At 32.6% G+C, this 15615-nt stretch overlaps 1 protein-coding gene across 2 annotated transcripts in view; it reads left to right on the top strand.

Annotated features, from left to right (window-relative positions):
• Window positions 1-14860, top strand: part of LOC126762418 (cell death protein hid) — a 46628-nt gene extending 31768 nt beyond the window's left edge. Inside the window, exons 3-5 of one of the 2 annotated variants that reach the window (XM_050479139.1) lie at window positions 3768-4311; window positions 6054-6243; window positions 12981-14860. In XM_050479139.1, the coding sequence (XP_050335096.1) occupies window positions 3768-4311; window positions 6054-6243; window positions 12981-13061 (815 nt within the window). In that variant the 3' untranslated portion in view covers window positions 13062-14860. Of the gene's footprint in view, window positions 1-3767; window positions 4312-6053; window positions 6256-12980 lie in introns of both variants that reach the window. The other variant, XM_050479138.1, reaches the window with a different exon arrangement.
• The last annotated feature ends 755 nt before the right edge of the window (window positions 14861-15615 follow it).

The following is a 15615-nucleotide window of genomic DNA, read 5'->3' as shown; positions in this document are numbered from 1 at the left end:
CAAAAAAAACTTGCGGTATTTTTATTGATTTTTTTTTTTTTTTTGAAATTGAAATGAATTTTTGATGAATCATGCCCAGCTCTTGACCGATGCTACGGCTGCCATTTTTGTCTTTATCCAAGAAATCTATACTAACCTACCTAGGCCTACCTTGAATTCTAGTTCCAAAATAGTCACCCAATGATTTCTTTGTTACGATTTCTTCCTACAATTTTGAAGCTTCTCATAAATTGCTTTAAGCTTCACAACGAACTTAATTTTACTTCTAGTAAAGGTGCAAATTTTATATTAAATAAATTAATTTTTCTCATTTGTAGTTTTTACCAAATATACAAGTTTTGAAGTCTGTTGAAAATACTTGAATATTATTTTGAAAAGTGAAAAGCTTTAAGTAATTTTTTTCTACAAAAGTCAGCTCAGTATTATGCTCTTCGCTAAATTTTTAGTTTCTAGCTCATCTTATCATTATTATGATTCAAAAAATTTGGTCCTGCCATTTTCAATCTCATTCCGCCCTAATTTCACTTTTTTCATTTCATATTCATTTCTTTTTCTCAAGTTTTTCCTTTCTCAAGCCAGCTGTTTCCATCGCCTCTCTTTCTTCCAATGTAATCAAATTTGATATAATCATCATTTATAGGTTTTTCATATTTTTTGCTCATTTTATCGTATTTTTTTACAATTTTATCTATTGTTGTAATTATTCCAACAATTTCATTTTCATGCTTCATTAGAAAACACCGCATATACCGCACTCCTAACAACGACAGCAACAACTTTACTACCACTACAACAACAGTAAAAAATTCAACAAAAAATCGCTAACTCATATCTAATATTGTTCTAATGCCATTTTAAATGCCAACAACGCTGCAGTTCAAATATTCAAATAGCAATGCATGTTGTTGTTGTTATTACTTTATTACTACCATTATTGCGCTACAGCTTCACGAGCTGCAAAAAAAATGCATTGTAAAATAGCAAATGACAGCAAATCCACCAAGTGTTATGCTGTAATGAAATTAATGATGCTACTACATTTCAAGGTTAGCGACGACAGCTGCCCGGCTGCTTAAGCTTGCGCGCCCGCCAGCCAAACGGCCAATCGAACGAGCGATTCACGTGCGCCAGCTTGCTAGCGGCTAATGGCAACAAATGCTTATACATCATTGTCAGCGCGTGATAGCAAAAAATAGCGAAACAACAACAGCAGACGAAATCAGCAGCATATATTACGATGGCAGCAAGCGTGTTTCAAATGTTACTTACCAACAACAATAAGAACGAAATTAGTTACCAACTTTTTTTCTTCTTTTTTATTAATAAAAAATAATTTTTCTTCTTCTTCTTTTACTCATTCTTCTCGCTGTTAAGGAGTGGCACGCTGCACAGTTCGTGCCAATGCCTGCAGCCACAACGAACAATCATGCGAGTTGCCTCCGAAAATGTTAATAACAACAAATTTACGCTCCATTAGCTTTTGCTGTCTGCGGCAAAGCGTCTGTTCATAATGAAATTAAACATTTGAACAGCTGAGCGCAAGGTTTGCACAGCTTTTTCTCTGCTCCCCTCCTTTTAAACGTTTCTCATTTAGCGGCGACTGCTGTTGCTATTTTTCAAGTTGTTTTGCCAATTACGTACATAGCTGTAACTGTTAGCTTGTCTTGTTGCGGCTATCAATGTACGCGTGAGATCAAGGATAGTGGGTCAAATGTGCAGAATTGCGCCACTGTTTTGGAGGCTGCCACGAATTATTGGCGGTAGCGGTTAATGGCGCATTGATTTCGTTTTTTGGTTTGGCTATCGGTTACAAATTTTGCGAAAAATTAATATTTTGAACAAAAATCGAAACTTAAATATTTGGAAAAAATATTGAAACAAAAATATTTTTAAGAAAAAAATTATACAAAAATATTATTAAGAAAAAAATTATACAAAAATATTATTAAAAAAAAATATATGAAAATAATCGGAATTGGTTCGGAATCCAGCAATTATATGAACTTCCCTAATCACCCGAATCACCAGAATCCACAAAATCGCTCTAAAAGCTATTAGTACGACAAAGAAAGTTCAAGCACACGTCCATATATCGATAATTTGTCGCTAATAAATGATCAAAAATCGATAAAATAATAATTCTTTTATAGCAAGTTTAGCAACTCAAAGGTTAATGTGCCATTTAAATTCAAAGAAGAACGAATTACTTATAAAACAATCAAAGCTTAGTTAATAAGCAAAACAGCATAACTCAAAATACATCGCAATATGCAAAGTGGCAAGTTGTGTTTGCATTTATTAGCCGTGCATTCGCATAAATCTAACATGTGTGCTCGCTTGCCTCTAATCACTTACATTTATCATATATGCAAATATATTTCCACGTATATTTTTGCGCTTAGCTGTTATATGCCACTTCCACATACTTTACAGAATAGTTTGTATAATTCATGCAAATTATATGCAATTTTTATTGGCACCTTTTGCATGTTTTATTTCTGCTTTATTTGCACCTTTTAAATGCCTTCTTCTGCTTGATTGATTTTATGATTTCGCGTTTGCATTAAAACGCTTTAAATGCATTAAGAGCTGGGCTGCTTACATTTCATATAATGTTGTTGTTGCATTTATGCGTTCAATTCAACATGCCGACGCCATGGCTGCACATGTGCAATATTTGCAGAAATAAATTTTCAACTTTATATAAGTGTATATGATCGCTTGATCTCAGGTGTCTTATGATTTTTACACTGAGTTGCAGCTTATTTGCTGATGGCGTGTATAAAAAAATAACCAATTTGTTAGTTTTGCAATTTTATACTATTTATTGTGGCGTAGTATAAAATTTAAGCGGCGTTTTATCGAAAATGTGGGTGGTTACAGTGACGGAAACGTCGGACAGGTGGTGCCAGAAGAATGTTCTCACAATTTTAATTTTCTGGGGTAATTTAATCTTGAGTTTGGAATAAATTATTAACTTGTATTATGGTATAACATTTGTAAAATTTTTTTTGTTAACTTAACGAAAGATCTAAAAACTTAACGATACTTTGTTTTGACTTATCAGATTAAAAAATATCATTTTGGGATTAAATTATTAAATTTTATTATAGTGTACGTCTTTTGACAATTTTCTAAAATTTTAGGAAGAAATAGAAAACTTAACGAAACGTTTTTAATGTTTATTCGGCTAAAAACTATTACGTACAAATCTATTACTACTATATACCTATAAAAGTGGCTTCTAGATATTGTTTCTAAACTTCTTTGTAAAACTTAACGAAGAAACCAACAACTTAACGAAACTTTTTTGTTGCTTATTTGGCTAAAAGCTATAACATACACTTCAGAAATATGCAAGTGGCTTCAAAATATTGTCTATAAACTGCTTTGTAAAACTTAACGAAAAAACTAAAAACTTAACGAAACTTATTTAAAACATTTTTACTAAAAACGACAACAAAGTATACAAAACTTAAGTTATTGTAAAATTAATATTTTCAAAACTCTTCGTTACTTTTACAATTGAACGAAGATTTTGTGAAACTACAAAATATTTCTGAACATAACGACAAAAACTAATACATAAATATAAATAATACAAAAAAACGAATAAATCAAATTATTTGTAGCTCTATAAATCATGACTAAGAACTTTATATCCAAACAACAAATTTTTCGCCAAGTGCGACAAAATAACTATTTTTTCTTTACTAAGTAATTTCAACTAAATACTTACATATCCAACAAATTTCTTCTACTTCCAGATGCTACCGCCTTCCAGTATCCCCCACCAGCCAGTCCATGCTGTCAAGTGCACAGTCCCTCACCATACACAGGTAGCGGCAGCGGCGGCGGTGGTGGTGCCGGTGTCGGCAATGGCGAAGTTTTTTTCCCACTCAGTCTTAGTACACCACGTACCCCACGTACCAGTGTCAGTTATGCTGCTGGTGAAGAGAATACCTTCTTTCGTCATCACAACATCAGTGGCGGTTGCAGCAGCGCATCACACCTACAACCACCGCAATCGGCACCACCAATGCCGTCGAGTAGTCACAATGGTGCACATAGTCAACCAGCGCCACAACAACAATACCAACAATATACATATCCATACTATCAATATACACCACCGCCGACACCGCTCACCGCCAATGCGAGCACCTGCACCGGCAATGTTTTCGGGGCGACGGAAGCGACAACGCACCAACGCGGTTGTGTAGCAACAGCGTCGACATCAACATCGACGACATCATGTGGTATGGGCGGGCATTCGCGTTTGCATCGCAGCCTCTCAGATGCGCAGAAGCGGTAAGTGGGAAAAAGGAAAACTTAGAAATTTATTTATGTGAAGCGTAGAAGTTGCAAGCTAGATTTTTATTTATTTTAGAGGTGATTTGAATTGTATGAAAACATTTAATAACGTTTTCGAAAATCAAAAAAAGTTTCTAAATCATAAATTTCGAACCTAAAAAAACGTTACAAGATTAAATAAATATTTGAGTTTTCGAAAGAAAGTGTTTGAAACTTAACGAAAGTTTTCAAAACTTAACGAAGTTGTTGTTGTACTTGACGCCTGTTGCGCAAATTTTGTATTTACCTAAGAAATACTAAAAAGTATAAGAAAGTTTTTAAATTTTAACGAAAGTTTTCAAAACTTAACGAAGTATAATATTTAACTAATAAATGCTAAAATGTTTTTATCCATGGTAGAGTAAATTATTAACTTTAATTGTTCTTAAAAAAATTATTTTCAAGCATGCAAACTTTTCAAATAATATAATTTAATACAAAAAATTATTCGAAAAGCACTTCAATTGACCATAGCTGCCTTCAAAACATTAAATAATTTCAGATAAACTTGTCTCATTTGATTTCCCAAACTTAACGAAAGTTTTCGAAACTGAACGAAAGTTTTCGAAACTTAACGAAAGTTTTCGAAACTTAACGAAAGTTTTCGAAACTTAACGAAAGCGCAAAAAAATATTTTCTAAGTTTTGAAAATGTTTCCTAAACTTGAAATTTTTTTCATTATTAAACGAAAACAGATTACAACGATATTCTGTTACTATGAATTTTAACGAAACTTAACTTTCATTTTGAACATTATAAATAAACAATAAACAAATTGAGTATAACTCATTAGCGTCGACATTATACCGAATTTTCATTTCAATCAATTACAATAAAATACACTCTCTTATCGCCCTGCAACGCCTACTTTATACAGTAGTGCGATGTGCTTAGCAAAGTGTCAACTATAAGCGTATAGCGCCGCTGATTTCGATCATATAGTATACATACATACATATGTATGAATGCTTAAGAAAGCATATGCTGTGGGGTAAGCGGAGCAAACGTAATGTGATTGCGCGCGCGATCAACGACCGACAGCAGCTCCCGCAACACATTAACGCGCCATTTAGATTGCGAAATCTCACTTTTGTTGCCTGCTGCTTATACGCTAAAAATATCAATTCCCATGACATGTTTTCACGCACCGCGCATATTGTGCGCTATCAGTTGGTTGGCAACGCCAATGGCGACGACGAATGTACAAGCCCCCAGCTTCCCAAACAGCAAGCGCTTACTATACATATCAACATACTCAACGATCTTTTGCTGTCAAGATAATCCCTACAATTAAAGACCGCTACGTAGCTCGCTTTCAGCTACAGCTTGCAGACTTACAAGCGTAATTGCGTCGATCGGCATGTCTCGATCATAGCGCCTTATGTTATCGCTAACACATATATTTCTTTTATCGCCATGAGAATGAGCACAATTCACAGCTGGTCACTTGTGCCGCTCTTTCACCTCCCACACACACATGACCGCTACTTATTCTTCGTTGATTCTACAAATTATGTATTGTGATAAAAACGCGCAAGAATTTTTCACAAGTAAGCAGCATGATTTTCACTTTCATGCTATTTGATAAATGTAGACTGATTTCTTATAATTCACAGCGTTCGTTCCTTGTAAAAATCTTTGTTGTCACATGTGTCTTATTTTAATGAATGTAATAAATTTTTTATTATTTATTCATATAGCTCTCGTCGTACATCAACCACCAACGATGATGAACGCGAATATCATAGCGAACACGAGACCAGCTGGGATGAGTTCGATGACCGTTATGATAATTTTACAGCCGGCCGTGAACGTTTGCAGGAATTTAATGGACGAATACCGCCACGAAAGAAGAAAAAGGATGTGCCAAAATCAAAGTACGAGAAGAAGGTGAGAGAAAGTGTAAGTCACTAACTGAATTTTATAACAAATTTTAAATAATTTAAATAATGGTTGCCATCCTCTATGCGTTGCAAGTTGATCTTATCCAAATAATATGATTTTCATATTAAATAATTCAAAAGATAGTTTTTTAATTTGCTTAAAGATTTTAAATATTGTATAGGCAGATTATTTTACTCATAAGAAAAAATATGTAAAGTAAGGATCAGCAAATGTTTTTTAAATATAACGCACGATTCAACCAAAGTTTTTAAGGTAGAGCGATGGTTTTCAATGCTTTATAAATGTCTATCGCAGCTTTCCAAAAGTTTTTTTAATCTTATTGAACGATTTCATAAAATTAATGTATAGTACATATATAAACTTATCGAATGGTTTTGAGGTTACACAAAAGTGTTTAAAACAAGGTGAAAGTTTCTGAATGTTAACTAAGGTTATAAGAATTCAAAAATAACATAAATTTTAGCCTACCGAAAGGTTTTGAAGTTAAATAGTGTTCAAAACTATATATTACGAAAGTTGTGAAAACTTAATGACGAATTTGAAAACTTAACGAATATTTTTCTTTGATACATAATAAATATTTTCAGAAGCTTTTGAAAGCTCCATAACAGAATATAAGGTTTTTGAATACTTGATGACAGTTACAATAATGTTTAGAAACTTTTCGAAATTTCAATAGAATCCTAAGAACCTTGAACATTCTTGATTTTAGGTATATGATATGGTAGGTGCTATATGTTATTTCCGCATAAGTTTGTGAGTAATCTATGAAATATCGGTAACCTATATTGTATACTCTTATTATTAAGAATGAAAAAAAAACAAATCCTCTAAAATGTAGTGATTACTATATAACTTATGCCGACTAGCTTGTAATATTCTTAAAATAACCCACTAAGTGCAACATTACTCATCTTCACCACACAACATTCCTTGATAGCGGCAGCGAATTCTCACTTAAACCTTACAACAAAACAGTGTGTAAATGAGTGAATAATTAACAAAGAATGTCTTCTTCAAAAAAATATTTTTATTTAAAAAAACCTTTTTCAAAAAATGCCTCCCATCGCTTTGTAAACACAAATGTGCCGCCTATAACCACAGGTGTTCTTCATAGTTTAAGACGTAAATTGCGCCATAGTGCAGAGCGTGCAAAAAAGCAAAAACATAAAATAGTAGAATACTGTAGAATAAAAATTTCAATATGACACAGTTCATTCATTTATAGACGCACATAAAGGAAGCTTTCGAAACTCTTTGTTTTCGAAACACTTGTGGGGCCGCATGCGAAAGCCAAACGTACATTGGACGACAAATTAAAAAACTACCGCAAAGAAGTAGGTGTGTGTATGTGAATATACATATACATGTTTGTATATATGGACAGCGTAACAATTTTATTACGCTGCAGTAACTACAATAAATGCAAAATGCAATCTAAGTCGCTGGCGAGCCAATGATAGGCATGCGGGCCAATGGACACCAGCGCAGTGCAGTGGTGCCATCAAGCACACGTACGCCGAACACGCGCTGCCTGCCTGTCGATAAATGGACAGAGGGTGAGGAGCGTAGCTGCAGTGTGTTGTCACTAAAAGCTAGCAGGTTTCTAGGCGCTTACCGTCAGTAGCGGCAAAGCGTGGCAAAACCTTTTTCTACGACATAGTTTTGTTGTAATTTATATATATTTTTTGTAACTTTTTGTGTATTTTTGCTGTTAGTACAGTTTGCTGATTTTATTGACGTCGCAAAGCTGCGCAATTAAATTTTATCGCAAAAAATACGAATTTTATTGTCACTTGAAACCGCCACACCGGCTGCCCAGCTGAGTGCGCCTGCCCGTTATGCCTTTGTCGTCGCGCTGGCTGCTCGCTTTAGTTTCGCGCATTTTTTTTATACTTTTTTATGCGGATTTCTAAGCAACAGCAAAGCGGAAAATGCAAATCCAGGCGGTTTTTATGAGCGCTTTGTTCTGCGATTTATTTTGCCTCAATTTAATGCACTTTAATTTAATAATTTTTGCAGCGTTTTTGCAAGTTTACCGTAATTTATTTGTTGTTTTGTATGACACATTTTAATTGTGATAACAAATTTTTTGATTTTCGCAAATTTTTCTTTTTGCTGTCAGCAACTTTTGTGTGACTGACGCATGCTGCCGCTAGGCGCACAGCTGTCATTGTAATTAATTTTATTGCTTCCTAAGTATTTATGTAGGTGCAGGCATTGTTGCTGGCACGAGTAGTGTATACATATGTATGAACATGCATCCATCTGTATGGTGTATAGTTTTTATTGCACTTTTTCCCCAGCGCTTGCGTTGAAATGTAATTTTCTGCCTTGCTTTTGTATGTTAATGACCTTTTCTAGTTGTTTACTGAAGCGCGTAATTACAGTTTCAAATTTCAGTTGCATTTATCATGGTGAGATTCTTTTTTCTTGCATTTTTTTAGCAGGCGGTTTTAAAGCTGTGTGATAGGTTCTGTTTAAGAAGTAAAATATCAGGCTGCATTTAGTTCGTGTGTTGTTTAAAAACTACAGGAAAATACAATTTAAATGAAATTAAATTATAAAAGCGTCTAAAGATGAATACAGATAAGATAAGTGAAGATAGACTTTTTTCAGATTTATTTTAAAAATTTGTACGAAAAACGATTAAGATAGAGGAAGCCAAATTTTTGTTTAATTCTCTTCAGAATTTTAATCGATTTTTTTTAAGAAGTCAGCCCAGACAAGAACCCAGAAGAAAATGGCACCCTTTTGATAGTTTAGTCCGGAAGTAAAGAATTTATTCGAATTTTAATAACAATAAAATATAAATAAATAAAGATTTTTTTTTAATTTTCTTCAGCTTATCAATAGGTTTTTGTGTAAGAAGTTAGCAAAGTCAAGAACCCAGAGAAAAATTATACAATTTTGATAGTTTCTTCCGAAAGGAAAAGGGTAGAATAATCGAATTGTTCTCTTTCAAACATGTACGTATGTATAGCTTTAACATTGAAATTTCTGACACAAGCTGGCGGCTACTGGATTAATTTTCCGCGTCTCAGTTTTCCGGAGGGTTTCTAAGGGGAACATTAATTAAATTAAACAAGGCATCTTTACCTGCATATACTTGCCAATAAAATACGTATGCTTTTGGTTTTAAAGATATTTTTCTCGAAATGGCGGTCTCGTAAGGAAAATATAAATTGTTTACCGGGAAAATTAGCAGCAAAAAATCATAAAAAATAACAAATAATATAAAAACAAGAAAAAACGTTAACTTCGACTGCACCGAAGCTAATATACCCTTCACAGGTGCATTTCTTTTAGTAACTATGTATTCAGTTTATATGGAAGCTATATGCTATAATAATCCGATCTGAACAATTTTTTCGCAGATAACATTATTATCTTAAGCAGTAATCCGTGTCAAATTTCGTGAAGATACCACGTCAAATGCGAAAGTTTTCCATACAAGCCCTTGATTCCGATCGTTCGGTTTGTATGACAGCTATATGCTATACTAAGCCGATCTGAACAATTTCTTCGGATATTACATTTTTGCCTTTGAAAATAATCTATACCAAATCTCGTGAATATATTTTGTCAAATGCAAAAGTTGGGAATAAATAATTATGTAATCTCATTCATATATTTGTGGAACTTAGATTTATAAAAAGTCCAAATAATGCTTACTTGAATAAATCCGAAGAAATTTAAAATTGTAATGAAAATTAGTTTTCAATGCGATTTTGTAACCTTTTTGGCAGTAAAGCCTTCGAAACGGGTTTACAAAGAGTAAGACACAAGACAAAATCAAGCAACTGAACGCCTTAAAATATGCAACACATTTGATTTTTTCACTTTTGGTAAACAGTGTGTTGTATTCGCGCAAAAACTACTTACGTTAAAATGAAAGCTTAAAAAACTGTACATACTTCGTTAGGAATAAAATAGTCCACTAGAGGAAAAAGCTTTATTTTTTAATTATATTCAATGAGGAAGGATAGTACCTGACCTTCATCCTAACTTTTTCTCATTTTACGATCTTTTTCATTCAAAATTAATTTCACTCAGATATTATTGGTTTAAAATTTCACGCTACGTACTCTTTGTCATCAACACTTTTGCCACCAAATATTCGTACGACTTCTGTCGAAAAAAAAGAAATTGAAACAAGTGTTCGAAATGCCTTTCTTTTTCCAAACAATTAAACTGTGAATAACGCCAGAAATTATGAAAATTTATGTCCAAAAAGATGACACACTTCATTTGCATATATGCAAGTAAAATCTAACCCACCCTTACCCATCTCAAATGGAATTGAAATACAAAACAAGTGGGCAATCAAGCGAAAAAGTAATCAAATAATAAATCTATAATTCTGCTTCTGAAAAAATCGCAAACCAACTGACCGCAATTGTAATGAAACATTCGTTTATTTATTTATGCACCACAGTGACCCCACTGAAACACACACTCTTATACAAGTACATATGTATTTGCATTCAAGTGCCTGTCCACAAAATATTTATATGACCACTAGTGGACTGACAGTGGCATTGATAGCAATTTTCGGCACATTTTTGCTGTAATTATAAGCGCATTTGTTACATTTACCAAATGCCAGTGGTGCGGACATAAAAATTATTTATTGATGACCACATAAATACATATACATACATAAGTATGTACGTACAACATGCATACTTAAGTGCTGCCTTAACGTTGAAGTACACGTGTAAATTGGCCTTTGGGGAGGATTTTATGCGCCGCCGATGAACATCGTTGGCAGTTTGACCCGAAACAAAATAGAGATTAGATGTGCACATACACTTACATATATAAGTATACACAAATGTACACACATATATGTAAATGTGCAAATCTAGAGCATTTAAGCGGCCAAGAACTCTGCCAGGTGTTCTGAGTTCGCATGCGGGGGCTGTTATTGAAATTATCTATATGTGTGTTTGTAAATGCGTTCAGCGGCAAAGTGTTACAATAATGCATTTAATAGCCTATTAAGTGCTATTGAGATTAGAACTTTGCTAGATTTTTTTGATTTACTTGCACTAGCGAATAAATGGGCAATGCTGTTTTAATGCCAGAAGTTTTCGGACTTCAGTATAATACGTATGTATGTATGTATGTATATGGGGTGTTATTCAATGAGATTATGGAGAGCATAAAAATCCACTTGATTATGAAACTCATTGATTGCCTCTTTTATTAGTTATATGAGTATTCAGATACATCATTCAGTTTGGTTATATTGTAATGAGGAACAAAGCAATGTAAACTAGTTCGGTTCTAGTTGCATTTGAACCAGTTTTAAACTAGTTCGGTTCAGTTGAATTTGAACCAGTTTTAAACTAGTTCGGTTCTAGTTGCATTTGAACCAGTTTTAAACTAGTTCGGTTCTAGTTGCATTTGAACCAGTTTTAAACTAGTTCGGTTCTAGTTGCATTTGAACCAGTTTTAAACTAGTTCGGTTCTAGTGTATTTTTAACCACTTATAAACTAGTTCATTTATAGTAATTTTCAAACCAGTTGTAAACTTGTTCGAGTACAGCGCACCACTATATGAAAGAGTTCTTACACATACATATATTCTTTCCATTGATTTTTTTTTCGTTAGCCAAGAACTTCGGCATGATATGTACAATTTCACAAGTGAAGTCAGTTTTCTGCTCATTAGTACCATTACAATAAAAGTAGTCTACGATTGGTTCCCACTTCGTTAGTAGTCGATAGAAAGTTGAACCATAATATACCTAAAGTATTCCAGAATTGGCTTTATATTTCGGTTTCCAAAGTGTTGGGATTCATTACAATATTTTGCAATATGTTCTTGCCGCACACTTCTCGAACAGAAAACAACAGTGTCAATGCGTAATTGAAAATATTTGCTAATTAAAATTTACTTGATATACATTTGTATATTTACTAGTTAAAATTTCCTCGATATTTCGTCTTGCCTTTCCACCTATTTGTCGTACTTCAAACCATTTGCGAGTGTTATGAACCTTCTAAGCCGCCTCGGAGTATATTTTAAAGAAGCCTTTTCTTTGTAATAGAAATATTCGTGCTCAAAATACTCTCCGAGATTTGCTATAACCTGTTGAGTGGCAATCGCTAATGAAGAAATAAGAAGAAGTCGCTATTAGCAATTATCGAATAGGTAGTGGCTATAAAAAGATATGAAAGAATTACTAAGGTTTGCTTTGGTGAGTGAAGTATGTAGAGTATTTGGGGGGTGATATATGTATGTCCAATAAATTATAAAAAACCTGAAACCACATCATCGAATTTTTTGAGGATTAACTCAATCACAAGATCCTTGAATAACACCATAGAAACCACTTGCGAACGTGTAAGTTTAGATTATCTGGGGCTCGTATCTATTTTCTTCGAAAACGAGTGTATCACAGAATGTCTCCGACATATGTAAATATATAAGCTTTCCTAATTAAGAAAACATATAACTTCCAAAAACACATTATCTCACATCGCAGTGAGTTATCTGTCGTCATGTCAAGGTTATCGTAATTATTGGTAGGTTAGGATTAAGGATGAAAAAATATACACCAACAAGTACCTATCTTAAATTATGGGATAATTTCTGTCGCATATTATTTAGAGACTATGTTATCTATTTAATGTAATTTCTAAAACATAAAAACATAAAACATATATTCAAACCAAAAAATTATAATTTCCTCTCTTCTTTCTGCTTGCAGCCATTCAAGGGCTTTATCTGGCCCACTGTCGTCACAGTCATCGTTGTTGCAATCGGTTGTGGCTTCCTTGTTACGCGATGAGTGCACCAAAAGTGAAGTTCCAGCGGCAACAGCCTCAGCAATACTTACAATTTAAAAAGCAAGCAGCAGTGAAGCAATGCAAAAACAAATAATTATTTACACTTAAAAAAAAGAAACAAAAATAATAAATTTTGAGAAAAACTTTAAAAACAAAGCCACAAATGAAAAGTGTTAAAGTGTGCGGAAAGCAGAATGCTTTTTGTTTTCAAGGCAATAAAGGAGTACGAGAGAGAAATATTTAAAGGTGAAGAAATTTTCGCCAGGAAAGTGGAACGTGAAAGTGTTTAAAGAAGCGTGGAACGAGGCAAAGTTACGCCCCGCCAGTTTTGAGAGGACCCAGTAGTGAGCGGCTTGAGAAAGAAATCTTTTCGAGAGTGGAAACGTGTAATAGTTTTCAAATTTCAACAATTTGCGGATCGACTACCGAAAAGGCTCCTCAAACTGCTACAATGAGAGCGAAAGAGAAAGAGAAGAAAGAAGGAAAGATATGGCGTCAAAGCAAGAGAGATAGGATAGCAAGCAAAGCGCACCGTGTGCGACAACGAAACCGAATTTTTAATCAACGAAGCTTTTCTTACACACTACAAACTCAAAACGAAATCAAAGTCGAAACAAAAACGTAATGAAAGCGAACAATTAACATTTTTTAACACAAGCAAAGCATATTTTTGTACAATGTAGGCATTTATAGTAGATATACATATGTACACTTACGAGTATTTGACTAAAAATCTCTGCCGTATTTGGACGTGGAAATTTCGCATACTACTGCCGTTAAGTGTAAGCTACTTTGTGCTTAAACAAAATATTTTTCTACCGACAATTTTGTACGTTTTATATTCTAAATGTGTAACAGATAAGACTGTTCGACATTGAAAGGCAGCATTTGTACTAAACACAATTTAAAAGTAAAGAAATCTAAGACAAAAAAGCAGCAATTTTATAAAAAAAAATATTTGATAACTAAACATTTTCTAAAATTTTGAAAAGAAATCGCACAGACTAACAGTAAATTAAACAAAAATCAAAAACAAGAATTCAATGCTAAACTTTTGTTTCATACTAACAGCTGAAAAATTGCTAATTTGGCGTACTGAAGGTACACATTTTTTTTTCCAAAATGGATGCGCATATTTTTGATAAACATATTTAAGAACTTTTACAAAATTACAAAATACCTTTTTCATAAAAAAAACTTAAGAAAAACAGCAAATTACAAAGCAATAAACTAACATGGAAATAATAATTCGGGTTTCCGAAAGCGTAAAAGAACTAGGCGCAATATTTTTGATAAATTTTATAAATATTTTTGTAACCGCATACAAGTATATGTATGTATGAGAGTAACTAGAATACCGACAAGTTTTGCTAAGAAGTTTACAATTTGATAAGAACATAAAATCAAAAGCATAAAATTAATGAATATAAAAATTTTGGAGTTATTTTTTATAATTAAAAACCATAATACTAAATTTGAAAAAAAAAATTTAAATTAAGAGTAAGACAATTTTGCAGAAATATTACAAATAAATAAATACAACAGCAGAATAATTGAACAAAAAATAATATTACTAATTAAAAAGCAATATTTTTGAATATTAAAACAGTAATTGGATATTGGATGACTAATAGGTTCTTTTAAAAACAGCATAACACAAAACTTGTGAAAAGTTACGGAATGTTTTCAATTCAATATTTTGCATTTCAAATGGTAGCTTAAAAATAATTTAAAAAATAATATTTTGAGGAATATTAAAAAAATCCATGAAACTTGGAATAAGTAGTTGTACTTAAAAAAAAAATTAAATCAAGTCTTTTTCATTATTTTGCAAACAAATTTTCTCTGCCACCTCTCCAGTAAATACATCAAAATTCAAAAAAAATAAAAAAAAAAATATATTAAAATGCTTACCACAAATTTTTGAATACAATTTTGAAAATTTAATTATTTTTATATGATGTATTTAAAAAATATTAAAAACTAATAATTTAAAAAAATGCGGCTGTTTATTTTTTTAAACAAAATATGCCAAATAAACTAAAATTAAAATTACTGTAGAGTAAAATCTTTTGAAATTAAAAAAAGCTAATTCAAAGCTAAATTAAAAGTTCACAATATGCTAAATTTTTTAAATATTAAGAGTTTTTTAAGAAAATGAAAGCTTTAAATCGGTTATTTCTTACAAAAAAAATTTTAAAACAAAAAAAAATTGTTTCGTATTTTCCTACGCATTTAACATTAAGAAAGCTTACTTAATCACTTAGCCTAAAAATAATATTTTCTGTCACTCTCCCTCCCACTTAAACGGCTCTATGACATGGTTAACTGACCTTCTTCACATTAGCCTGTATTTTTGGACTATATAATAGTTATTCGGCAGTTTTTTTTCTTTCTCTTAAAATATTCAACTTTAGTTCTACTTATATCAGCTCATAAAAGTTAGAAAATGCTGACACTTTATACAAATCTTCAAGCTTTCACACAATCGCCGCCAAGCTTTCATTTCTCTCAAAGCTAGCTAGCTAAAGTAAAATAAAATGAATAAAATAAAGT

This window comes from Bactrocera neohumeralis, chromosome 6 (genome assembly GCF_024586455.1).
Source record: "Bactrocera neohumeralis isolate Rockhampton chromosome 6, APGP_CSIRO_Bneo_wtdbg2-racon-allhic-juicebox.fasta_v2, whole genome shotgun sequence".
NCBI lineage: Eukaryota > Metazoa > Arthropoda > Insecta > Diptera > Tephritidae > Bactrocera > Bactrocera neohumeralis.
Note: the sequence above shows the minus strand (reverse complement) of the source record. Positions and strands in the feature narration are given on the sequence as shown.